This window comes from Trifolium pratense, linkage group LG4, assembly GCF_020283565.1.
Source record: "Trifolium pratense cultivar HEN17-A07 linkage group LG4, ARS_RC_1.1, whole genome shotgun sequence".
Taxonomy (NCBI): Eukaryota; Viridiplantae; Streptophyta; class Magnoliopsida; order Fabales; family Fabaceae; genus Trifolium; species Trifolium pratense.
In genome coordinates, this window is record NC_060062.1 from 14,711,069 (window position 1) to 14,736,701 (window position 25,633).

The 25,633-nt window shown below is 32.8% G+C and overlaps 2 protein-coding genes, 1 non-coding gene and 1 pseudogene across 5 annotated transcripts; 1 reads left to right on the plus strand and 3 right to left on the minus strand.

Annotated features, from left to right (window-relative positions):
- Positions 1–601: 601 nt before the first annotated feature.
- On the minus strand, positions 602–4,075 carry LOC123921259 (uncharacterized protein At5g41620-like). Of its 2 annotated transcripts, none has more exons than XM_045973731.1 (3): positions 3,070–4,054; positions 2,881–2,970; positions 602–2,072 (listed from the first exon to the last, which is right to left on the minus strand). In XM_045973731.1, exons 1-3 carry the CDS (start codon positions 3,556–3,558, stop codon positions 783–785), a joined length of 1,869 nt encoding a protein of 622 aa, XP_045829687.1. In that variant the 5' UTR covers positions 3,559–4,054; the 3' UTR covers positions 602–782. The 2 variants fall into 2 exon arrangements, with proteins under 2 accessions (XP_045829687.1, XP_045829686.1); XM_045973730.1 differs by having other exon boundaries at positions 684–2,075; positions 3,070–4,075.
- Positions 4,076–8,193: 4,118 nt separating this feature from the next.
- Positions 8,194–17,269, minus strand: LOC123921260 (annotated as a pseudogene).
- A 1,520-nt stretch (positions 17,270–18,789) lies between these two features.
- Positions 18,790–21,654, minus strand: LOC123921917 (photosystem I subunit O). 2 transcript variants are annotated; one of them, XM_045974639.1, is made up of 4 exons: positions 21,491–21,654; positions 21,328–21,406; positions 20,440–20,619; positions 18,790–19,058 (listed from the first exon to the last, which is right to left on the minus strand). In XM_045974639.1, the coding sequence occupies exons 1-4, from the start codon at positions 21,549–21,551 to the stop codon at positions 18,968–18,970; spliced, it is 411 nt and encodes a 136-aa protein (XP_045830595.1). In that variant the 5' UTR covers positions 21,552–21,654; the 3' UTR covers positions 18,790–18,967. The 2 variants fall into 2 exon arrangements, with proteins under 2 accessions (XP_045830595.1, XP_045830594.1); XM_045974638.1 differs by having other exon boundaries at positions 20,440–20,622.
- TRNAQ-CUG lies at positions 19,203–19,274 on the plus strand. Its single transcript has one exon. It is a non-coding gene; the product is annotated as a tRNA-Gln (tRNA).
- Positions 21,655–25,633: the final 3,979 nt, after the last annotated feature.

Consider the following 25,633-nt stretch of genomic DNA (forward strand, 5'->3'; position numbering starts at 1 on the left):
CCCTATACTCTCACTTATTCACCTTAAAATGTGAAATTCTAGCCATTATGCTACTTGACAAAAAAAAAATTGTTAATTTGAGCAATGTTTGTTGGGTCTGATTTTTCTAAAGACTTTAATGTAAATACTATTCAATAAGCTTTGCATAGCAACCAACTATATGCCTAGTACAATTCTGTACAAACAGATAAACGTGCTATGATGTAGAAACACATTCAATGTTTTTTCTTTTCATCACCATAAATATAGGTGTACAAATTCAAATGGTAAATGTGGAAATAGAGAGGGTAAGCTAAATAGGTGTAGGGTCCCCCTATGAAAAATTGTTTAAAAACTATCTCAGAAAATGGCCTACTTGCAAGTTGGTTGATCCAAAGATCCAAACAAAGGCAATATAAGATTACAGAATTCAAATATTTGAATTGTTGTTTGTAGTTGGAACTATCCTATAATAATGTTATCTTTTACAGGCTGTCACAATCAATAGTTTGCTTCATGTAAGTCACAACCATACATTTCAAATATAATTGAGACCCTATAATTGCTTTTAGTAGTAGAGTCTTTTGGAATTTAGGATACATTTGTAAGGAAATCACATGTGTAGTGACTAGCCAATAATTTAACAACTTGTTCAATATTTACATGTTTGTTTCTTGCTATATAGTTTTAACAAATATTACCAATGATAAGTTTTTAACATATTCAATACATGAAAGACAACATTTACAATTTGGAACAAAAATTAAAATAATAGAAGCTATATCAATGATAATAATAAGTTGCTAACTATCACTGTCAAAACTCTTTAAGTAACATCTTGATTTTTTCTCTTCTTGCTTCAAATTTTCACCTTGCAGGGCAAGAAGAGCATTTTCTCCAGCTTCTTTACTATTACACTGCAAAGTTAACTGATTATCTTTTCTGTGAACATGATTAGCATCCGAAATAGACCTATTTCTCGGAGTTCCTTCGTTATTGTCTTGTATCCGAGCTCGAGAGAGATCCAAATGATCGCAAAATTCTTGAATATTTATAGGCAAATCCCTCTTCTTAAAACTGGAATTTCTCTTGTTGAAGCAAATACTTCCCCATTGAATTCTCTCAGAGGATTTCCTTCCTGTACTTTCTTTGTCAGTTGAAACTCTTTTTGAGTCGTTTTGAGCGTCCTTTTCGCTTCCATAACTCCACTCGTAGCCTCTATTGTCGTTATTCATGTTTAATTCAATGGAAACGAGATCACTGCCGTCCTCATCCGAATCATTCACCTTCTCTGCATTTTGGAATCCCTGACAAATGTTATTGAAATAAGTCTCGAGATCGTTGAATTTTGAACTCCCGGGAGAAATATCTCCATTTTCTTCATCTCTAGTTTTTATAAAGTTCTCAAGCTCGTTTCTAAGCTTTTCTAGGAAATCATTTTTCTCCTCGAATTGATATTTAGCCTCTGACAACTTCATCTGGACTCTCTCCTCACGCAGAATATCCGCTAGCTGAAGCATTTCCCTCTCCTTTTCCACTTCTTCGAGAACTTTAACTGACTCCTTTTTCATTTCCTCCACCTGTGCTTTATCTTCCCCAATACCTCTAGCTAATTCGTCACAAATTTGCTCCAGAATCTCTTTTGCACGTTTCTCCCTTTCGAGCTCGTTGCATACTTCCATGTGAGAAGCTTTTATGGTAGCCATTTCTATGGCAATCTTCTTATTCAACCTTTCAGTTTGTTTTCTTAACTTCTTCTCCACCATAAGCTCTTCAGCTACAATTTTTACGGCATCATGAATCTTTTCTTTTTCTCTTCTTTTCCATGCAGCCTTTTCTTCTACAAAATGCTTCACCACATCTTCAATATCATCTTGGTTCGAGTTTGAGCGCTCTTCTTGGATCAGTTTATCAATTAGGCCACAGACTCGCTCAAGCTCACTTCCGAGAGCCAATACGAGGGCCATTGTTGACGACTGCTTCTCTCGATGACACATTTGATTTAAAACCTTAAGAACCTTCTTCGATGTAGACAGGCCACTTCTAGCTTCCTTCAGACGGCTCTTAACTCCAACCGCATTTTTGCTACAATTCTTCTGCATTTCAAGTTTTAAATATACTTCAGTTCAATCTTTTCAACCACCAAGACATTAGTTAACTAGATCTACCTATATTGGCTTACTGTTACTTTTTCAATTGAAATGATATATGAAACCATGTAAAATAAATATGACAGTGAATAATAATGATAGTATTATCTTAAACAATTATGAGATAAGTGATCTCTGAGGAGCCATGAGCTCATAGTTATTAATTACTACCAACCAAGTTCAAACAAAGAAAAACCACTAAAAATGAATTTTTATTCCAAAAAAAGTACTCCATCTGGTCTCATATATAAACAAAGATTTCTTTTTCAGGTTCATTGAATAACTAATGTATCTGATCCATATTCATTGAATAGATGATTAATCTGGTTCATAATATGGATCAGATACATCAGTTATTCAATGAACTTGAAAAAGAAATTTTTGCTTATACACGAGATCAGAGGGAGTAAATTTTCTTTCAAATAATCTATAACAAACGTATTCAAGATCTCATTGTGCCATTATTGCAATCAATCTTCCTTGAATTCTACAAATAAACACCTCAAATTTTGAAAAGAAAAAACTGTTGAAAAACTAGGATGATTAATCTCCGTCAAGAAATCTAACAGACCACTTTTAGTGTCGTCTCCCTTCCGGTCACATTTTTCCATCCCCAAGACATAAACATGTGACCCTACTTAAACGATCTGAGTCCAGTTTTACTCGTACCAACATATAATATTGGTAATTATGTACCAATATGCTTACTACATTTCTAATTAGTATGACAAATTCACTATAACTACTGTACCTCACTGGTATGAGCATCCACACCAGAACGAAGTGGATGATGAGATAACCCTGTTCTTCTGTATCCATCACTTTCAAATCCTTTCATTCTCTGCATAACCAAAATCAAAACAAGAACCACACAACTTCATACTAAAGACCCAATAATCCAACAAACAAACAAAAAAAACTAAAAATTATAGTAATTTACCTCTGAAATAGGACTGTTACATGGATCTGACATAAGTGGCCTCAACAAACCTGATCTAGATAAGCTCACAGCTTTTTCTCTTCTTCTAATAGTTGTTTCCTTGCAGCTTCTCATTTGCTCAACTTCAAATTCCTTCTTAACACTTGATTGTTGCATATCATTGATTTCCCACAAAGTAGCAGCAAGTTTTCTAGCTGAAACAGAAATCTCTTTCTCTTTGTCTTTAGAACCTAACCCTGAAGCTGAAGAGTGAAAAACCTGTTGAGTAGCAGTATCCATAGAAGGTGAAGTTGTAGAACTAGTTTTCCACAGTGGAACTGGTGTGGTAGACCCTCCTTTCTTTCCAACCAAAATTGCTCTCTTGAATCTGTATTTTCTTGCTAAAGATGATGATGATGAAGATGAACAGTTTCTTTTCCTGATTTTGTTGTGTGAATTCTCTTTCAAACCTTCTTTAAGGTTGTTTGTCTTATTATGACAAGAGGACATGGTGATGTAAATTGTGTCCTAGAATTTAAAGTAACCAAGTTAAAGATTTACTTGAAAATTTGGACACTTGATAAGTTATAGTTATGGCTAGCAATAGCATCATAAGCTTTTGTGTGTATTTTTTTCCAATGTTTTTTTCTTTTTCTTCTCTACATATATTTTTCTCTCTTGTGGTGTATTATATGAATGTTTAAAGGAGTTTTTTGAGTAGTAAAGAGATTAGGAACAACATGCCAAAAAAATGGAAAGAAAAGGAAACTACTAAGTCTTGTGAGAGGGAAAGGAAAAGTGAGAAAAATTAGTGACTTTTTTTTTGGTGCAAAGTGGTAAGAGAAATCTTGTGAAAGGGAAGGGTAAAAGTGTTTAGTATTTTGATTTGTTAGGAAAAGTCCCTTAAAAAGAAGGAAAGAGAGGATGTGGCTGACACGTGAGAGGCAGGTATATTGAATGAAGGACATGCATGTGCTTTTTCAAGGTTAAGAGAAATGTTCTTCCATGCTAAGAGGCAAGAGCATGTGGTATGAGAGTGTGCATAAATATAAATATATTTATATAAGATGTATTATTGTCTTCATTCTTTGTATTGCATTGATTCATTATCACTATAACAATAAAAATATTATTATACATATTCGGTAATGTTTAGATGAAATTAGGTCTCTTCTAACTTAACTAAAAATATTAAGTTTAAACTCTAACATTAAAAATACAACATAGATGAAAAATTTAAGGAGAAATTTGTTGCTTTTGCGATACTATTCAGACCAGAAAATTAGTCTTTGTAGTTGTGTGAAGAGATATTCGGTTGAAGAGAATATATATTATATATTGCTAAATAGTCCCTTATCCTTCATCTCACCTGGAATGTTCCTTAAATCTGTCATCAATTCATCTATAACAGCGTTTTCCTTTTGTCATTAGTCCTCGAAAACAAAAATTTATTTTAATAAGATCAATCATAACAATTTCTTTACCTAATTCTATGATTATTATTTTATAACATAAACACTAATCATTGTCACGTGTTATATAATATACTATATGTGTATATTCATGCATTGTGAATGCTAAATTACTAGTGATGATCTCTATGAGTAATAACATATGGATGATTAATTGTTTTCTTTATTTGATGAATAGAAAAACAAAAGCATGTGGTAAATATCTCTTCATTCATGCAAACAAACATGGTTGGTTGCTATGCTAGCAGAGTTTAGGGACCTGATGCCAGTAGTTGGAAGAATTATCTTACATTCACACTGTCACGCAAACTGACATTTTTTATTAAGAGCAAATAGGTTGTATATACTGACATGACAAAAATGATCTAAAACTTGATGTTAAAATGTGAGATTGAGTTCAAGACTTGTGGTGATTCCAAATTCGGTGCAGTCGCGCAGTCATGCGGGTCTGGATTTTAACCATATTAAATAAAATTGATAATTATTTTAACATTTAAATCGTCTAATCTTGATTGGATGGGATAGAGGTACTGAATACACCGGCACCCACAACTACTACACCTAATCCAATTTGTGAATTGTGAGTACGTGACTTATCCAAAGATTTGTATTTGTAACTGAACGCCATTCTAATTGCACTTAGTAAGTGATTGAAAATACAAAATAATTTAAATGTCTAATCTCTTGCATCTTAATAAGTGATATTGTTCAGTTGAACACATTTATTCATGACCTCGCAATTGTGTATGAGGTTCAATGATATTTATCACTTTGTCTACAGACTTAAAATTAAATGTACAAGTTGTAGATCGATACCTAAGAATTGTCCAAAATATGTAGTTAAAAATTCAAATAAGATCTTATAAAAAGGAATAAAAAAATTAAAAAAAAAGTCGTATATTTTGGGACAAAGATAACACTTAATTTTACATAAAGCAAACCTAGATTGCTTGTTGCTCTGTCAAAGTGCATAGGATGACAAAGGCTTAAGAGTTACATGATCTTTTCTTAAACAAAAATAGTGTTGATTGAGTCAATTGATGGTAGTCCTCGTGAGTTTAACTTAATGAATTGTTGTTGAGAGGGTTATCGATTTTTTCCTTGTAAAAATTGTAGGTTTGATTAATAAATTTTCTATTGAGTTGTAGGTGTAGGTATGAAGTGTCTAACGACAATAAAAAATGTGGTGAAGAAGAATTAGAACATATGTTATGATGTGTAGTGTGAGTTAAAGTCTCACTCTCACACATTAGATAACATAATTCATAAGAGTTCTAAGAACACTCTTTTCGAACATTCTTTCTAACACGCACTCTTTAATTGGATGAAACTCATGTGGTCTCACCACTTTATTTAGAACCTATTTCTTAAATGAATGACTGACAATAATTTCAACCAATTAAAAAATGATTGTTAGAGAAAATGTTCAAGTGTTGCTAATTCTCCTAAAAAAAAACTTAACGTTAAACATGATACATGTGAAATAAATGATACATGTAATTTCTTGTTAATATATTCAGAAAGTTACAAGCTTCCTTCACAAACACGTTGGACCTGAATCCTGATGGGGCCCTAAGAAACGGCTCAATATTACTAGTAATCGATCCAATGGTCGTTAAGGCATCTGTTGCTTGGGGGCCCCACTATGGTTTATATTGGCTGTTCTTATTAATATTCTTTCATTTGAAATGGGAACATACGGTGTGGTTTCATAAGGACATTTGGCCGTTATGTCTGGAATTATATGCGGCAACATGCACGGCTGTTGTATTAATACAACAGTAAATAACAATGTCTATCTTCATTCATGGGCCAACAAGCTTTTATTGCTTATATTACTGCTTGCTATGTATTGCTACTGGATTTGCCTAAGATAAAGATCGATCTATTGAACCAAGACATTGAACTTAAGTGGTTAATGGGCTCCCACAAGGATGAATCGTTCTGGAAAATCCGAATTCGATTTCTGGTAGAAGCAATTATTGGCTAGACTTTACTTACCTCGCGGCCGAACTCTGAATTACCGGATCCCATTCCCCGGAACCATATATGGTTAATACAAAAAAATAAAAAATAAATAAAGATCTATTGTAGAATAATGCTAGGAACATACTCTTTAACAAACACACTCCAACACACTCTCTTTTATTGATTGAAATTCACATGGGTCCCATAAAAAAATGTGGACCCATATAACTTTTATGGGACCCATATAAATTTTAACCAATAGAGGAGAGTGTGTTAGAGTGTGTTTGTTAAAGAGTGTGTTGTTAGCACTCCTATCTATTGTATCACTCTAAGACAATGGCAGAGATAGACTAAAATGTTGGGGTGGGCCATGACGGAGTTTGAATTTTTTTTCATGGAGAGCTAAAGATGTATAAATAGTTAATTTTTGTGGGTCTCAATAACATTGCATCTAAGGCACAAAGGGTCATCTCCATTTACATTTGAACCTATGAAGAATTCACATTGAAATTACATTCAGACCATCAATTTTAGGGACATACTATTCAATTTTTGTATCTAAGGCACCAAGGGTATTCTCCACTTACATTTGTAGTCCTGATTAAGCATTCACATTGAAATTGCATTCAGACCATCAATTTTAAGAACATCGAGGGACATAAACTCAATTTAGAGACATCGAGGGACATACCATCAATTTATAAAGGGCAGTCAGTTTTGTCTTTGAAAGCACAAACTGACCAAGTTCCTCACGGATGCATATTCCAATCCCAACTCTATTTAAATGTGGAGCAAAAGACCATCCCATATCATACCAGAAGTAGTCGCAGGTTCAGCCTGCATCAGACCTGAAACAGAACAGAATCTCTGTGCTAAAAAAATCCAACAATAAAGTAACCGATGAACACAATTTTCGACTATAAAGCTTGAGTCTAGCACTTGTTCCCAAACGTTGTTCCAATAAACTTCATAATAGGAAACAAAATAGAGCAGAACTATTAACGTCTAATTTAGTGACATCAAGGTACATATATTCAATTTAGGGACATCTTGGACATATATTCTTTTTGGGACATTGAGGGACATATATTCTATTTTGCATCTAAGGTGCCAAGGGTCATCTCCATTTACATTTGAAGTTATGAAGCATTCACATTGAATTTACATTTGAAGTTATGAAGCATTCACGTTGAAATTACATTCAGACCATCAATTTTAAGGACATCGAGTGACATAATCTCAATTTAGGTACATAAACTCCATTTAGGGACATTAAGGGACATATACTCAATTTTGCATTGAAGGCACAACGACACACAACCAACTTTATTTACCGTTATGAGAAAATCATTATTAAGAGTCATCTCGACTTGCATTTCAAGTTATGAATAAACCTTCCATATTCAAATTACATTTAGACCATAAAATAAGAATTCATAGTGTAAACCACATTTTTCCTAAAAAATTCATCTCGATAGGGTCATCCAAACACATCATCTCAATACTCGACTTAAGAATTCTTTTAGCCATTATAAAATTTCTTACATTCCAAAATAGCCTTCTTAGGTTTGATTTATCAAGATTCACCAATTTAGCACATTGTTGGATAATCAAGATTAAGCATTCACATTTAAATTACATTTAGACCATCAATAGGGACATCGAAATATATTTAATTTACCAACACCGACGAACATATATTCAATTTTTGCATCTAAGGCACCAAGGATATTCCCCACTTACATTTGTAGTCGTCAATAAACATTCACATTGAAATTGTATTCAGACCATCAATTTTAAGGACATAGAGGGACAAAAACTCAATTTAGAGATATCAAAGGACATACCATCACTTTATGAACATATACTCTCCAAGAGGTTCACCAACATCCACTCCACAAAGAAGGGCAATCAGTTTTGTCTTTGAAAGCACAAACTGACCAAGTTCGTCACGGATGCATATTCCAATCCCAACTCTATTTAAATGTGACGCAAAGGACCATCCCGTATCAGACCCGAAACAGCCGCAGGTTCAGCCAAAATCAGACCTGAAAATGTGCTAAAAAATTCCAACATTAAAGTAACTGATGAACACAATTTTCAACTATAAAGCTTGAGTCTAGCACTTTTTCTCAAACGTTGTTCCCGTACACTTCATAATAGGCAACAATATAGAGCAGAACTATGAACACCTAATTTAGGGACATCAATGTTATATTCAATTTAGGGACATTGAGGGACATATATTCAATTTTGCATCTAATTTGCCAAGGGACTTCTCCACTTACATTTGAAGTTATGAAGCATTCACATTGAAATTGCATTCAGACCATCAATGTTAATATAAGGACATCGAGGGACATAAAGTCAATTTAGGGACATTAAGGGACAATATACTCAATTTTGCATCTAAAGCACCAAGGCACGCACACAACCATCTTTCTTATTTACCGTTATGAGAAAATAATTATCAAGGGTCATCTCGACTTGCATTTCAAGTTATGAATAAAACGTTCATATTCAAATTGTATTTAGACCATAAAATAAGAATTCATAGTACCATCAATTCAGTTTATCAAATTTATGATCACATGATCCAAATATCAACCCAATATCATTCGCCTTCCATTCAATTAATCAAATTTTGAACCACATAATACAAATATTAAATTTCATATCCAATGTAATTCTCCTTCAATTCAGCTAATCAAATTTAGGACCACATAATCCATCACCGTTAATTCAATTTATCAAATTTAGACCACATAATCCAAACATAAAATTCCGTATCCAATGTAATTTGCCATCAATTCAGTTTATAGTTCAGTTCACTACTATTAAAGCACAACTGAAGCATGATTTAACTTTTTCCATGAAAAGCACAACTAAAGCATGACAAATTTACCTCACAGCATCCAGCAACATGTGTTTTCTTCTGTTGGAGGGAGTGACCAAAATGGCTCTAATGCCACAAACAGCAGCAACAGGATTGCTTTCACAGAAGATTGCCCTACTATCCATCACCTCAGAATTACTCACATTCACAGCTTTTTTTTTTCAACTTCCCTTTGAAAAACAATATCCCAAAACTGGAGAGTGGTTGGACACGGCTTATTTTCCCTTTTTCTTGCAGGATGCTCAGCAACCGAGCAAGACACAATTCTAAATGCTTCCTTGATCGGTTCTGCAACCACACATCAAACAATCCTCTAGAGAGAAACGAATAAATAAACCTGTATATGTAGTGTACTACAATGCCAGTCAATAATAACCTAACATAATAATTTTATCCGTATAGTAAGAAGAGCATAGAGTATAAATATTTCAAAAACTACTAAAAAAAAAGTAACAAATATTTATTTCTTATAATAAGTATAAATTAACATTTTTTGCATCTTGATTTATTTATTTAAGAAGCTCTCTCATTTGATATCTTTATGAACATATAACAAGTTTAAAACATTTTTAAATAAATGAACTAGTTTTAATTAAGAAACCTATATAATTTAAAAGCTAATCTAATCTGCAACATAATATAAAAATCTTAAATTGCAAGTAAATTTTTTGAGGTGAAGGAGAACATTATCCACCTTACAATGTTGATGACCTATCCATCCACTTCCTAGTTCAATTTCCATCACCTTCACAACTTCTTCAGCCTATCAAAACAACAATTCAATAAAAACTTTTCAATACTGCAAAACCAGGAAAATCACAAGAAAGGAAGTTAGAAGGAATAAATAACCATGTTTCTGTGAGAAGATGGATCAGTCTCCAACACCAAAATAATTCGACCACCCTCGTGAGAAGAAATAACCCTTTCATTCGTCCAACCCTGCAGAAAAAGAGAATCAAGAATAAATAATAGGAATAAGAAGAAATATGCATAGGAATCGAATAATAGATATTATTAGAGGGTAAGTTACTCTAAATTGGATTCCTTGCTTGTAACGTTTATGAAATTGTGTGTGGCATTTCTCGTCTTCTACATTGCCGGGAGCGAACTGAACACCGCAGATGGAACACGCACGCAACAAGAATAAATTACATTTGAATTACATTCAGACCATCAATAGGGACATCAAGTAACATATATTTAATTTACCGACATCGACGAACATATATTCAATTTTTGCATCTAAGGCACCAACGGCATTCTCCACTTACATTTGTAATCGTAAATAAGCATTCACATTGAAATTGCATTCAGACAATCAATTTTAAGGACATCGAGGGACATAAAATCAAATTAGAGACATCGAGGGACATACCATCAATTTATAAACATATACTCATGAAGAGGTTCCCCAACATCCACTCCACAAAGAAAGGCAATCAGTTTTGTCTTTGAAAGCACAAACAGACCAAGTTCGTCTCGGATGCATATTCCAATCCCAACTATATTTAAATGTGATGCAAAGGATGCATCCAATATTGCATTTTGAATCGCCCCAAGGTCTAACTTTTCAAATTAACAGCATCCAAATATGTATGCGCCGAACCAAACCCAGCCATGGTAGCATTCAGCAAAGGACTATCCCGTATCAGACCCGAAGCAGTCGCAGGTTCAGCCTGCATCCAACCTGACATAGAACAGAATCTCTGCGCTAAAAAATTCCAACAATAAAGTAACTAATGAACACAATTTTCAACTATAAAGCTTGAGTCTAGCACTTGTTCCCAAACGTTGTTCCCGTAAACTTCATAATAGAAAACGAAACAGAGCAGAACTATGAACATCTATAATTTAGTGACATCAAGGTACATATATTCAATTTAGGGACATCTTGGGACATATATTCAATTTTGGGACATTGAGGGACATATATTCAATTTTGCATCTAAGGTGTCAAGGGTCATCTCCATTTACATTTGAAGTTATGAAGCATTCACATTGAATTAACATTTGAAGTTATGAAGCATTCACATTGAAATTACATTCAGACCATCAATTTTAGGGACATCGAATGACATACTCTCAATTTAGGGACATTGAGGTACATAAACTCAATTTAAGGATATCGAGGCACATAAACTCAATTTAGGGAAATCAAGGGACATATACTCAATTTTGCATCGAAGGCACCACGACACACATCCAACTTCTTTATTTACCATTATGAGAAAATCATTATTAAGAGTCATCTCGACTTGCATTTCAAGTTATGAATAAAACATTCATATTCATATTACATTTAGACCATAAAATAAGAATTCATAGTGTAAACCACATTTTTCGTAAAAAAATAATCTCGATAGGGTCATCCAAACAAATCATCTCAATACTCGACTTAAGAATTATTTTAGCCATTATACAATTTATTACTTTCCAAAATAGCCTTCTTAGGTTTGATTTATCAATATTCACCAATTTAGCACATTGTTGGATAATCAAGATTAAGCATTCACATTTAAATTACATTTAAACCACCAATAGGGACAACGATGAACACATATTTAATTTACCGACACCGACGAACAAATATTCAATTTTTGCATTTGTAGTCGTCAATAAACGTTCACATTGAAATTGCATTCAGACCATCAATTTTAAGGACATAGAGGGACAAAAACTCAATTTAGAGATATCAAGGGACATACCATCAATTTATGAACATATACTCACCAAGAGGTTCACCAACATGCACTCCACAATGAAGGGCAATCAGTTTTGTCTTTGAAAGCACAAACTAACCAAGTTCGTCACGGATGCATATTCCAATCCCAACTCTATTTAAATGTGACGCAAAGGACCATCCCGTATCATACCCGAACAGCCGCAGGTTCAGCCAAAATCAGACCTGAAACAGAACATAATCTCTGTGCTAAAAAATTCCAACATTAAAGTATCTGATGAACACAATTTTCAACTATAAATCTTGAGTCCAACACTTTTTCTCAAACATTTTCCCCGTACATTTCATCATAGGCAACATAACAGAGCGGAACTATGAACACCTAATTTAGGGACATCAAGGTACATATATTCAATTTAGGGACGACTTGGGAAATATATTTAATTTAGGGACATTGAGGGACATATATTCAATTTTGCATCTAATGTGCCAAGGGACTTCTCCACTTACATTTGAAGTTATGAAGCATTCACATTGAAATTGCATTCAGACCATCAATGTTAATATAAGGACATCGAGGGACATAAACTCAATTTAGGGACATTAAGGGACAATATACTCAATTTTGCATCTAAAGCACCAAGGCACGCACACAACCATCTTTCTTATTTACCGTTATGAGAAAATAATTATCAAGGGTCATCTCGACTTGCATTTCAAGTTATGAATAAAACGTTCATATTCAAATTGTATTTAGACCATAAAATAAGAATTCATAGCACCATCAATTCAGTTTATCAAATTTAGGATCACATTATCCAAATATCAACCCAATATCATTCTCCGTCAATTCAATTTATCAAATTTCGAACCAGATGATACAAATATCAAATTTCATATCCAATGTCATTCTCCGTCAATTCAGTTAATCAAATTTATGACCACATAATTCATCTCCGTCAATTCAATTTATCAAATTTAGACCACATAAGCCAAATATCAAATTCCGTATCCAATATAATTTCCCATCAATTTAGTTTATCAAATTCCACATCCAATGTCATTCTCCGTCAATTCAGTTTCTCAAATTTAGGACCACATAATCCAAATATCAAATTTTGTATCCAATATCATTCGGGCACAATAGCATCATCTTTCCAATGTATCAAATTTTGAACCATATAGCCTCAAATATCATATTTTCTATCCAACGCATATTCAATTAATCAATTTAGAGACATCGAAGGACATATATTCAATGTTTGCATCTAAGCCACCAAGGGTCATCTCCATTTACATTTGAAGTTATGAAGCATTCACATTGAAATTACATCCAGACCATCAATTTAAGGGACATCGAGGGACATACTCTCAATTTAGGGACATTTAGGGACATCAAGGCACTTAAACTCAATTTAGGGACATCAAGGGAGATATACTCAATTTCGCATCGAAGGCACCACGATACACAACCATCTTCCTTATTTACCGTTATGAGATAATCATTATTAAGAGTCAACTCGACTTGCATTTCAAGTTATGAATAAAACGTTCATATTCAAATTACATTTAGACCATAAAATAAGAATTGATAATTTAAACCACAGTTTTCGTAAAAAATTCATCTCGATAGATAGGGTCATCCAAACACATCATCTCAATACTCGACTAAAGCATATTTTTAGCCATTATACAATTTCTTACTTTCTAAACTAGCCTTCTTAGGTTTGATTTATCAAGATTCACCAATTTAGCACATTGTTGGATAATCAAGAATAAGCATTCACATTTAAATTGCATTCAGACCATCAATATTAAAGACAACGATGAATATAAACTCAATTTAGAGACATCAGGGGACATACCATAAATTTATGAACATATACTCACCAAGAGGTTCACCAACATCCACTCTACAAAGAAGGGCAGTCAGTTTTGTCTTTGAAAGCACAAACTGACCAAATTTGTCACGGATGCATATTTCAATCCCAACACTATTTAAATGTGACGCAAAGGATGCACAAGTATTGAATTTTGCATTGCCCCGAGGTCGTACTTTTCCCATTAACAGCAGCCGAATATATGTGTGCTCCGAACCAGGCTCAGCCGTTGTAGCATTCAGCAAAGGACCATCCCGTATCAGACCCAAAGCAGTCGCAAGCATCAGACCTGAAACAGAACATAATCTCTGCGCTAAAAAATTCCAACATTAAAGTAACCGATGAACACAATTTTCAACTATAAAGCTTGAATCTAGCACTTGTTCTCAAACGTTGTTCCTGTACACTTCATAATGCATAACTATGAACACCTAATTTAGGGACATCAAGGTACATATATTCAATTTAGGGACGTCTTGGGAAATATATTCAATTTAGGGACATATATTCAATTTTGCATTTAATGTGCCAAGGGACTTCTCCACTTACATTTGAAGTTATGAATTATTCACATTGAAATTGCAGTCAGATAATCAATTTTAGCGACATCTAGTTACATAAACTCAATATAAGGACATCGAGGGGCATAAACAGAATTTAGGGACATTGAGGGACATACTCAAATTTGCATCTAAAGCACCAAGGCACACACAACCATCTTTCTTATTTACCGTTATGAGAAAATCATTAACAAGGGTCACCTCGACTTGCATTTCAAGTTATGAATAAAATGTTCATATTCAAATTGCATTTAGACCATAAAATAAGAATTCATGGTGCCATGAATTCAGTTTTATCAAATTATGGATCACATGATCCAAATATCAAATTATGTACCCGATATCATTCGCCGTCAATTCAATTTATCAAATTTCGAACCACATAATCCAAATATCAAATTTCATATCCAATGTCATTCTCCGTCAATTCAATTTATCGAATTTCGAACCACATGATTCATCTCCGTCAATTCAATTTATCAAATTTAGACCACATAATCCAAATATCAAATTATGTATCCAATGTAACTTGCCATCAATTCAGTTTATCAAATTTCTCACCACATAATCAAAATATCAAATTCCACATCCAATGTCATTTTCCGTCAATTCAGTTTCTCAAATTTAGGACGACATAATCCAAATATCAAATTTCTTATCCAATATCTTTCGGGCACGATAGCATCATGTTTCCAATTTATGCAGATACAAATTCAAAAACAATAAAGAAATAAACAAGATTTTTAAGTATTCCCTTGGCCTTCTCACAGAGAAAGCGATTGGCAGGGAGGATAATAGGAAATGTTACCTCTCCATGAGTCCTGGGAATTTTTGTTGCTTTGGCAATTTTGTTGTCAATGAATTCTAAAACTCATCCTCAAAAGCGCTAATAAACATACCAGAGTTGTTTGGAAAAGATGAATACATAAGTTCCTGATATGATTTAATGGAACTATCACTATGAGATAATGTGCATATTGGATTTTAAGAGAAGACCATAATCGTCAATTTAAAATGAACCGTGGGTTGTATAAGAACATAAAAAAGCAAATAAAAGGATTATCAAGGTACATAATCTCTGCGCTAAAAAATTCCAACATTAAAGTAACTGATGAACACAATTTTCGACTATAAAGCTTAAGTATAGCACTTGTGCCCAAACGTTGTTCCCGTAAACTTCATAATAGGCAACAAAACAGAACTATGAACATCTAATTTAGGGACATCAAGGTACATATATTCCATTTGGGACAACTTGGGAAATATATTCCATTTAGGGACATTGAGGGACATGTATTCAATTTTGCATCTGATGTGCCAAGGGACTTCTCCACTTACATTTGAAGTTATGAATTATTCGCATTGAAATTGCATTCAGACCATCAATTTTAGGGACATTGAGGTACATAAACTCAATATAAGGACATCGAGGGACATAAACTCAATTTAGGGACATTGAGGGACATATACTCAAATTTGCATCTAAAGCACCACAGCACACACAACCATCTTTCTTATTTACCGTTATGGAAAATCATTATCAAGGGTCATCTCGACTTGCATTTCAAGTTATGAATAAAATGTTCATATTCAAATTGCATTTAGACCATAAAATAAGAATTCATGGTGCCATGAATTCAGTTTTATCAAATTATGGATCACATGATCCAAAGATCAAATAATGTATCCGATATCATTCGCCGTCAATTCAATTTATCAAAATTTCGAACCACATAATCCAAATATCAAATTTCATATAGAATGCCATTCTCCGTCAATTCAATTTTTCTCCGTCAATTCAATTTATCAAATATCGGACCAAATAATTCATCTCCGTCAATTCAATTTATCAAATTTAGACCACATAATCCAAATATCAAATTCCGTATCCAATGTAATTTGCCATCAATTCAGTTTATCAAGTTTCTAACCACATAATCAAAATATCAAATTCCCCATCCAGTGTCATTCTCCGTCAATTCAATTTCTCAAATTTAGGACCACATAATCCAAATATCAAATTTCGTATCCAATATCATTCGGGCACGATAGCATCATGTTTCCAATTTATCAAATTTTGAACCATATAGTGTCAAATATCATATTTTATATCAAGCCACAATAAAATCATATTTGAATACAATATTTTCTATCCAACGCAGCACAATACAACAATTCTAATTTATGGTATTTAAAACCGTGTAGGTTTAAATGTCAAATTTCAAATCCAAAGTTATCATCTCAATTTATCGGAATACATAAAGGTATTTCTATGATAAGAAGAACCCAATTTTCTCTCCTAGAATCTCAACAATATAACTGAATCCAATTTTCTAGAACAGTAGATATTGCACAAAAATAAAGCTATAATGAATCAAAAATGGAAAAAGAAAGAGAAATGAACCAAAATAAAATTTGAGAAGAGTTACAAAGGTTACCTTGAGAGACCGCAGATTCGTTGAATGTGGAATCAAGAAACTATATATTGTTTGTACTTTTTCTGCACGAATTCAAAAGACATTTCTAGGGTTTGAAGATTCTTCAAGAACATTGACGGGAAACACGAATCGTTTTCGTTTTCCTAATTGATTGCAAATTACACTGTAAGAAAACGACGGGCTTCCAGAATTCACCGTCGTCGTACAAGAAATGGAAGGTTGTGGATTTGGGAAGAAGGATTAGGGTTTGGAATGGGAATGGGAATGGCGGTGATCGGAGAGATTGAAATGGAAGGTTTTTTTTTTTTTTGACAGTGATTGAAATGGAAGGTTATTTATAAGTGTGACAGCTATACAGACTTCACAGACTTCTTCAAATGTATTTTTTTTTATAAATAAAAATATTTTTAATGTGTATTTTCAATAGTTTATTTGTTTTTAGGGATTGCAAAAAAACTCAAACCCGAGAGACCCACCCGAACTCAAACCCAAGTCAACGGACGAAACCCGATTTGACTGGGTTTGGGTTTGGGTTCGGGTGACACCCGATAATATGGGTGTGGGTTTGGTATCAGTCAAACCCACACCCGAAACCCATACACCCACCCGAAATATTTTATAATTACCTAATTACCCCCATAGTCTCCCTCAATTTCCTTGGAAGACCATAAATTTTAGTTGTAATTTAATTTCTTGAAAGTATATGTTGTAATTTCTTGAAAGTCTATCTTTGAATTTCTTTGGAAGACCTTAATTTTAGTTGTAATTTAATTCAAAGTCTATGATGGAATTTAATTTCTTAAATTTGCAAATTATTTTTAAATGTGTTGTGGGTTTGGGTGGAAAAAACCCGAACTCAATGGGTGTGGGCGTGGGTGTTGTTTTGCCACCCGAACAGTCTTTGGGTTTGGGTTTGGGTTTGGGTGATGATTTCGGGTGTGGGTTTGGTAAGTGTCAAACCCGCACCCATGGGCGCCCGTTGCCATCCCTATTTGTTTTGCTCTTTTTAAAAAGTTTAAATGCAATTTTTGTCCTCTATTTTACTAAATCTATAATTTTGATCATTCTACTACCTTCGTTCCTAATTATACGATCACATTGAGAAATTGCAGAGATTAAGAAAGTGAGTTGCAACATTGAATTTGTTAACAATTAATATTGTTTATGAGTTATTGTTTTTCTAAAGTTTTTACTATAAATTTTAGAAAAATATGCATTTTAATTAGGGATATGTTGGTAAAGAAATAATTAATGCCCATTAAAATATGAAAAGGATATTATAAAAAGGGAACAAAGAAAAATGTAAATATCGTACTCCTAGAGCGGATATTACAAATTTGAAAACTCTTATGCAAATTCTTTTTTTTTTTTTGCCTTAGACACCACTTCAGTGAAAAGTTCTTCTGCAAATGAATCGTACCACCATAACTTGTAGTCACAACAATAATGATCGGGTATTCCTCCACCCAAAGACACTCTAAAATGTGGATGTTATTGCTCACCTTATGGGTGATGGCCATTGGGGTTGGGGTGGATTTTGAGGAAGGAGGATGGTAGTTGGGTTGGAGCTGCGACCAAGGTGGTGCGAGGGCACAATGAAGTTGTCGAAGCAGAAGCAATAGGTATAGATGCAGCAATCGAATCTCTGGACAGAGTTGAACACCGATCCGTAATAATAGAGACGGATAATGAATCGGTCGTGAAGGCTGTGCTTTGTAGACGATACCCTAGGCTGTATTGGGGGCAATTAGCGAGAAAGATAAGAGAAACTGTGGATGAACTCTCAGATCTCTGTTCAATGGGTTAGTAGGGCAAAAAACGTTGGGCACATTGATAAGTCATATGCATACAGCAATAATAATATACAACATTCATTATGAAGGCGATGTTACACCAAATATTTCCTAGTACAATGGAAAAAAGGTGCCAAAGAGTACTACTACATGGTAGATTACAAGGCTGAAAATAATACAAAGGGAAAAGCAATTAATAACATACAATAAGTGATTATTATGAAATTAAAAATCAGAAGTACTCCTCAGTCCTTCCCTTGAAACCAATTTGCCCAAAAGTGAGGGAGATGAACAGACCCAAGTGCCATAAGACCAGCCATAACCTGTTCATCATGTTTGTGATATACATTATTAATTAATTGAATAATTGCCATGTCTACTTGAAATTATATTCAAATGCAAATGATTAAATAACTTATAAGGTTTGATCCTTTATATTTATAAAGGCGTCAAAATTTAACACGAATGGTCCCATGGTCTAGCGGTTAGGACATTGGACTCTGAATCCAGTAACCCGAGTTCAAGTCTCGGTGGGACCTAAATTTTTGTTTTTTTGGTTATTTATGCTTTCTGAATCAGTTTTAGATTAGTCTATGATCACCTCCTCTATCACAACATAAAAAGTTGGCAAAGATACTCCAATAATCTCTTAACTTAATTTCAAGTAGTGATTTGATCATTTTCTTTTCAGTCATTTTGGTCTTCACTCATGTTTGCATATAGATTTTCAAGCTTCAAATATATATCATTTTCCATAGATTTGAAGCTTGAAATTCATTTTCAAACATGAGTGGAGGGTTAAAATGAAGAGAAAAAAAGATAAATGACTAAATCGTTATCAATAATAGGTCAAGGAACTTTAAGAGTAATTTTGCCTAAAAAATAGGAAATGAAATATGATGTGATTCTTTTTTTAATAACCAAACGCTTAAGTGAGTTATACATACTAGCGTCACTATAAACCTTGCGTGACCTCGCAGTTCAAAGAGCTGACAAATATCTTATAAATTATCCATCAATTGTGGAAATTGAACTTCTTATCAATTGAATCAATCGGTGAATTGGCCAGATTCAAGTTTAACAAATTGGAACAGATTAGTTTGATACAATTTTTGAAACACTCATCAAACAAATAAATAAAAAAAAAAACTTATTAGGCTTTCCCATTTACTAGGACAATCTCATAATATCCAACACCACACACTATATGTTGTTTTAAAAGACCAATCTCATAACATTTATGAGTGGCTTGTTAACCCTCTAGATCGTATGGTTCCATAGGGGTGGAAGTTTGGGTTGAGACATTTTTCAGCAAATGTAGTAGTACTACTTGTACTTTCTTCCATGTATGAACTTAGTACTATTTGTATCAATTTTTATGGTAGTGAGGATTTTATTTTTGTTAATAAATATTAGGATTATACTTATAGTGAGGATTTAACCATCACCTTCAACCAACATTAAAACTTTAGATTCCTTCCACTTCATTGTTTTCCTTTTCATCTATGATTTCACTTTCATTATATTATTAAATACGAAGTTTCTATATTTAGATGTCTTAATATGTACCCTTAGATAAGGGCACAAGTTAGCATGACACTTATTATGATCATAATTATAAGTTCCATAAAATGGAGAACCAAGTGAATGTAAATAAGAATAAAGAAAATAAAAAAGATAGATTAGGTAATCAAGATGACTAACCAAAACTGTGAAGTAAGAGCAGGAGGAGTAGGGAAGTGAGCAAGTTCAGTTCCAATGCTATCAAAGAAAAGTCCAGTCAGACTTTTACCATCAATAGCTGGTATGCTAGATGGTGCCAACCAACCAATCAAACCAAAACCAATCACATTGAAATCTCTCCTTAGCCAATCCCTTTGGAAGCTACTTTACACCATAATATCATATGCCATAACAATTCACAAAAATAATGTCACAATATATTTTTCATCATCAAAATAAAGATTCATAAACATAACTCAATTAGTAGAAAGGAACGTTCATTATATATACAAGAGTCGGACTTCAAATTCAGGATTTCCTACTATTTCATCTTAAGAGAAGAATTTTTAGCAACTAAAGTACTTTTTTGTCAAGTAGTCTAGCTACTAGAAATTCCACTCTTAAGGTAGATAAGTGGAATGACCGGAGTTCGAATCTCGACTCCTACATATATAATGCAATATTAATGCCAACCGGACTAAGCTCACGGGAGAGCAACTGAACTACTCTACTTGACAAAATAAATAAATATTCATTGATCACGATTTATTTAATTTGAAAACCATATATATAATCAATCTACTCTACTAGAAATTCCACTCTTAAGGTAGATAAGTGGAATGACCGGAGTTCGAACCTCGACTCTGCATATATAATACAATATTCATGCCAACTGAGTTAAACTCACGGACAGCAACTAAACTACTCTACTTGACAAAATAAATAAATAAATATTCATTGATCACAATTTATTTAATTTGAAAACCATATATAATCAATCTTATCTTATAATAATAATAATAATAATAATAATAATAATAATAATAATAATAATAATAATAATAATAATAATAATAACTAAAAAGTTACCATGTAACCCTCCCACCATTTCCTAGTGCCATGGCTTTACTCAAAGGATTCCTAGCAATCACTTGTGGTTTCAGAAATCCTACAAACAAATTACAATTATAATTAATTACAAGCATATAAAAAAAGTATATGCTTAATTGTATATTAATGATGAAAGACTTACCTGAGGTGAGACGTGTTGCACCACCCATTCCTAGGATGGTTGGAAAGGTTGTTGTTGCCATTTTAGAATGTGATTTTGGAGTTGACAATGCAAAGAGATCTATATGAATTAGATTTGTAAGCAAAGTTGTGGTGATGGTAGTTTTTGATATTATTAATGTTATTTGTTTTCTATGAAATGGAATCGTTGCAAATAGATTGGGTTTGGATTGCGTTTACATGGATGCGATGGTTACTCAATGACAATATGCCACATTGGAGACTTTGGGATAAAGTGGGGTCTAAATTAATCCATTTGATTTTTCTTAGACACACATCGATCAATCCTTTGCTTGGTCACTCACTCCATCGAGCTAGGAGTACAAAATATTGGACCGTAATTCTAACTTAGTGTCTCTAAAAATGGAAATAAAAAAATAAGTTTTATATTAAAATTATTACTTTTTATATGTTTAAGAGATTAATTATACAAGTTTTAAGATGGTTATATAGTGTCTTTTATATTTAATAAGCTATTTACGTTATGTATATTAAAAAGTATCGGCATAAATTAAAGTGTTCGAATGTGTCATTAAATAAACAATTATAAATTTAAGATTAATTTTGCATAAAAATAAATGAATTTAAAATTGACTCAAAAAGATAAATTTTTAAAAAACAGAAGTAAAATACTTTTAAAAAGATAAAGTTGAACTAATCTCATCGTCGTTAGCATGATCGGGGTTAGGTTTTCACCATGAGGACAAAAACCTCTTATTAGACTTAATTGAATGGTTCAACTCATCACGGTCCAATCAGAAACAAAAGTTCAATCAAATATTTCTATCAGTAAGTGTTTAATAACAATATACCATAATTATACAAGTTTTGTTTATATAGTGCCTGTTTAGATAAATAACTTGTACAATATTTAAAGTATTAGAGTTTTTAACAAGATAGCTTACATTATAAGTTTTACGTTATGTACATTAAGAAGTACTAGCATAAAGAAGAAGACAAAGCGAAAGATGCGAAAGAAAGAGAATCCTTAAATTCCAAGGTAATTCATTTAACTACATAATAACTCCATTCAAAATAAAACCACTCCTAGAGATATCGTAAGATGAGTCAATAACAATGGTAAATCCGATGAGAGTTCACCTCATTAATGGGTAAAAAAGGCATCATAAAATGTTGAAATCTTTCCATCTTTTGATCGTAAGTTATATATGGTGGCAAAAAAAAAAACATTTAATGTATATAGTATTTGGAAGCTTAGCTTTGATCATGAGGAAAATAAAATCTTCTACATTCCTCCTATCAAGATCATAACAAAATATGGTCCCTAAAGAAAACATCCATGAGGATGCTATATTGGAAGAAGAAATAGATTTTAAAGGTTTGGCGAAGAATAATATGATGGAAGAAGAAATAAAGGAGCGAATTTCTCTCCAAAGCTTAATCTGGCAGGAAGTTGAATTTATCCCCAAAACAGTGTATATGCTTGTTTAGTGTCAATTTATCTCTGATTTCACAATAAAGTTAGGGTTAAATGATCAGTTACAATTCAAACAGCATTTTGTTCAGGCGTCTTCATCCCTTAAATACCTCATATGTCTCACATCTCTACACAACCATGGTACACAAGAGGAAATCAAAAGGCATCCAACCTATTGTAGCAACTCAGCTGGATCATCTGGTTTTCTCCGACAGTTACCAAGAAGAGAATTTTGAGAAACACTTCAAATACAAAGCAATCTTACATCCAAATGATTTGAATATTAAGTCTATGGCTCAAGAGAATTTTATGAAGCAGTTGAAGGATGTAAAACTTCATTTTTTTTTTCTAAACTTTACTGAGGAGTCAATCTATGAAGATTTGATCAGACTCTTCTATAGCAAATCTCCATGTTATGGATGGTGTGCCTCATACAGAAGTGAAGTTTCACTTGTGATATTTTAGTTTATTTCTCTCTTAGTTGGTCATTTTGTTATTGTTGTTGGTTCTTAATTTCTCCATTGATTATAGATTCTCAAATAATTAGTGACATATAGAAAGTAACAAAATGTTCATAAAAATAGAATAGGTTGTTTTGCACTAAGGTGAAGATAAAATAATAAAAAATAATACAAATATATTTTTCGGTTTATATATATATATGTGTGTGTGTGTTTATCTATCATGTGCAAATTTGCACATGTTAAAAATTCAAAATAGTAATTTTATATTAGAACTTGTGCATTTTATATTAAATATATAATTACAAACACACGTGTGTGTTAAAAAAATGAAAGAAAATAAAATACAAAAGTATATATGAAGAAAAATGAGAGACCAAGAAAATAATTAAATATGATGGTATTACTTGTTTAAAGTTATAATTGGTAGAATTTATAGTTTTTTCAAAAAATAAAGAAAAATTCTATTTCATTATTTAAAATTCATTTGTTTTATAAATAATTATAAATGTAACACAGGTTAAAATTTATTAGCATTTTGTATTCTGACACATGACACACATGATTCTAAAATTCGTATTTAATATATGAAGAATGAGGGAGAATGAATTCTTCTGAAAAAGATCATATTGGTAGTATCAAGCATGTAGCAGGTGTTCTTGTTGATGATTGATATGTATGATCCTAGTAGTCATAGCTAGTCATATTTAATATATGAGAAGTAAAGAACGTCAATTGTGTATGATTTGTTCACATCTCATGTTTCTGATGCAACTTCAGTGTTATGGAGGGACAAACTTAATCAACATAGGGCTTGTAAAATCTCAAATTCAGACAACTAACTACAAACCAAAATATACATGAGAAGAGAAGGTGATGGAGACGAGGGTTATGAAATATAAACCCACCCAACTCAACTCAACACTATATCGATTTATGAAACATTAACCAATAAAAGCCTAAAACATTAACCAGTTTTGATATCAATACATAGCGGCTATACCGGTTTATGAGGAAAAATGTCGCTATTTTGAGCATAGGGAAGTCAAGATGTCATACCGACTTTCGTATCGGATAGCCAAAATTTCGATACGCAATATCAGTATACTTAACAACACTGGTTGCAAGATGACCTGAATATGTGTTTATAAACTCGAGATAATTCTCACTTTACAAGTCGATTTTGTATGATTGAATTATGCACAATACTTAATTCTAATAAACTGACTTGTAAAGTGAGGATTTCCTCAATAAACCTACTTCCAATGTCTTAAAAAAATAATTACAACTGCATCAAGAAAATATAATAATACTACTAATAAAGTTTTTTTCTTCATTTTTTAAAGTATTTAAGTTTGTATTTTTGCATAGTATTGCTTAAAAAAAGCTTATACAGTAATACTTTATTTTATGACAAAAAAAAATCAAACTATTGCTTAAATGATCCTTTTTCACACTTGATAGGAAAAATCATGGTTCGATCCTCTGCAGCTGCGATCGAGAGGGGGCTGAAACTATTTGATATCAGAACTGACCCCAAATCAGATTAAACTCGTGGTAAAAAAAAATACAATTATCATCACAACCGACCTTCTACTCTTTTACTAATAACCATTTTTAACATGCCAAAATTGCACATGTGATAACCGGTAAGTTGATTTTTTTTTTAACGCAAAAACAATAGTATTCATTCATTCATTTAAATTCATAAGGAATACATCAATCAAAATCATTAGATATTCAATTTCGCTAAAAACTAATAAGGATGAATCTGCAAACAGACTCACAACGGCCTAATGTTTTTGACAAAGCCTACTATTGATTTGACAAACTTCAAATGTCCGGAATAATCATGTATCCGGATCTGCAGCATTGATGATGCTAAATTCATTGAATCTGCATCGGATTTGGATCGAAACAAACCTGCAAATCTGAACAAAGAACAAACACCGTACCAAGACGGAACAAATATCGTACTAAGACGGGACAAACAAAACAAATACTCTGCACTAAGATGAGATTAAAACAACACCATATGAAACAATCACAAGAGAGAGAACTCGAATAAAACCTAAAAAGTGTGTGGATATCACTTATTTAAATAATAAAATGAACTAAAAAAACAATCAAGACGTGTGGATAGAATTAGGTTTTTGATTCTTCCGAGCTGCTTCCTGGTTTTCAATTTTTCATGAAATTCTACAAT

Coding starts and splice junctions, on each gene's coding strand:
- LOC123921259 (XM_045973730.1), bottom strand. CDS start 3,558: ATGTCCTCTTGTCATAATAAGACAAACAACCTTAAAGAAGGTTTGAAA. Junction 2,971..3,069: donor GTAACAGTCCTATTTCAGAG/GTAAATTACTAT, acceptor TTGGTTATGCAG/AGAATGAAAGGATTTGAAAG. Junction 2,076..2,880: donor TGGATGCTCATACCAGTGAG/GTACAGTAGTTA, acceptor CTTGAAATGCAG/AAGAATTGTAGCAAAAATGC.
- LOC123921917 (XM_045974638.1), bottom strand. CDS start 21,551: ATGGCAACAACAACCTTTCCAACCATCCTAGGAATGGGTGGTGCAACA. Junction 20,623..21,327: donor AATGGTGGGAGGGTTACATG/GTAACTTTTTAG, acceptor TATGGTGTAAAG/TAGCTTCCAAAGGGATTGGC. Junction 19,059..20,439: donor GCTCTTACTTCACAGTTTTG/GTTAGTCATCTT, acceptor CATGATGAACAG/GTTATGGCTGGTCTTATGGC.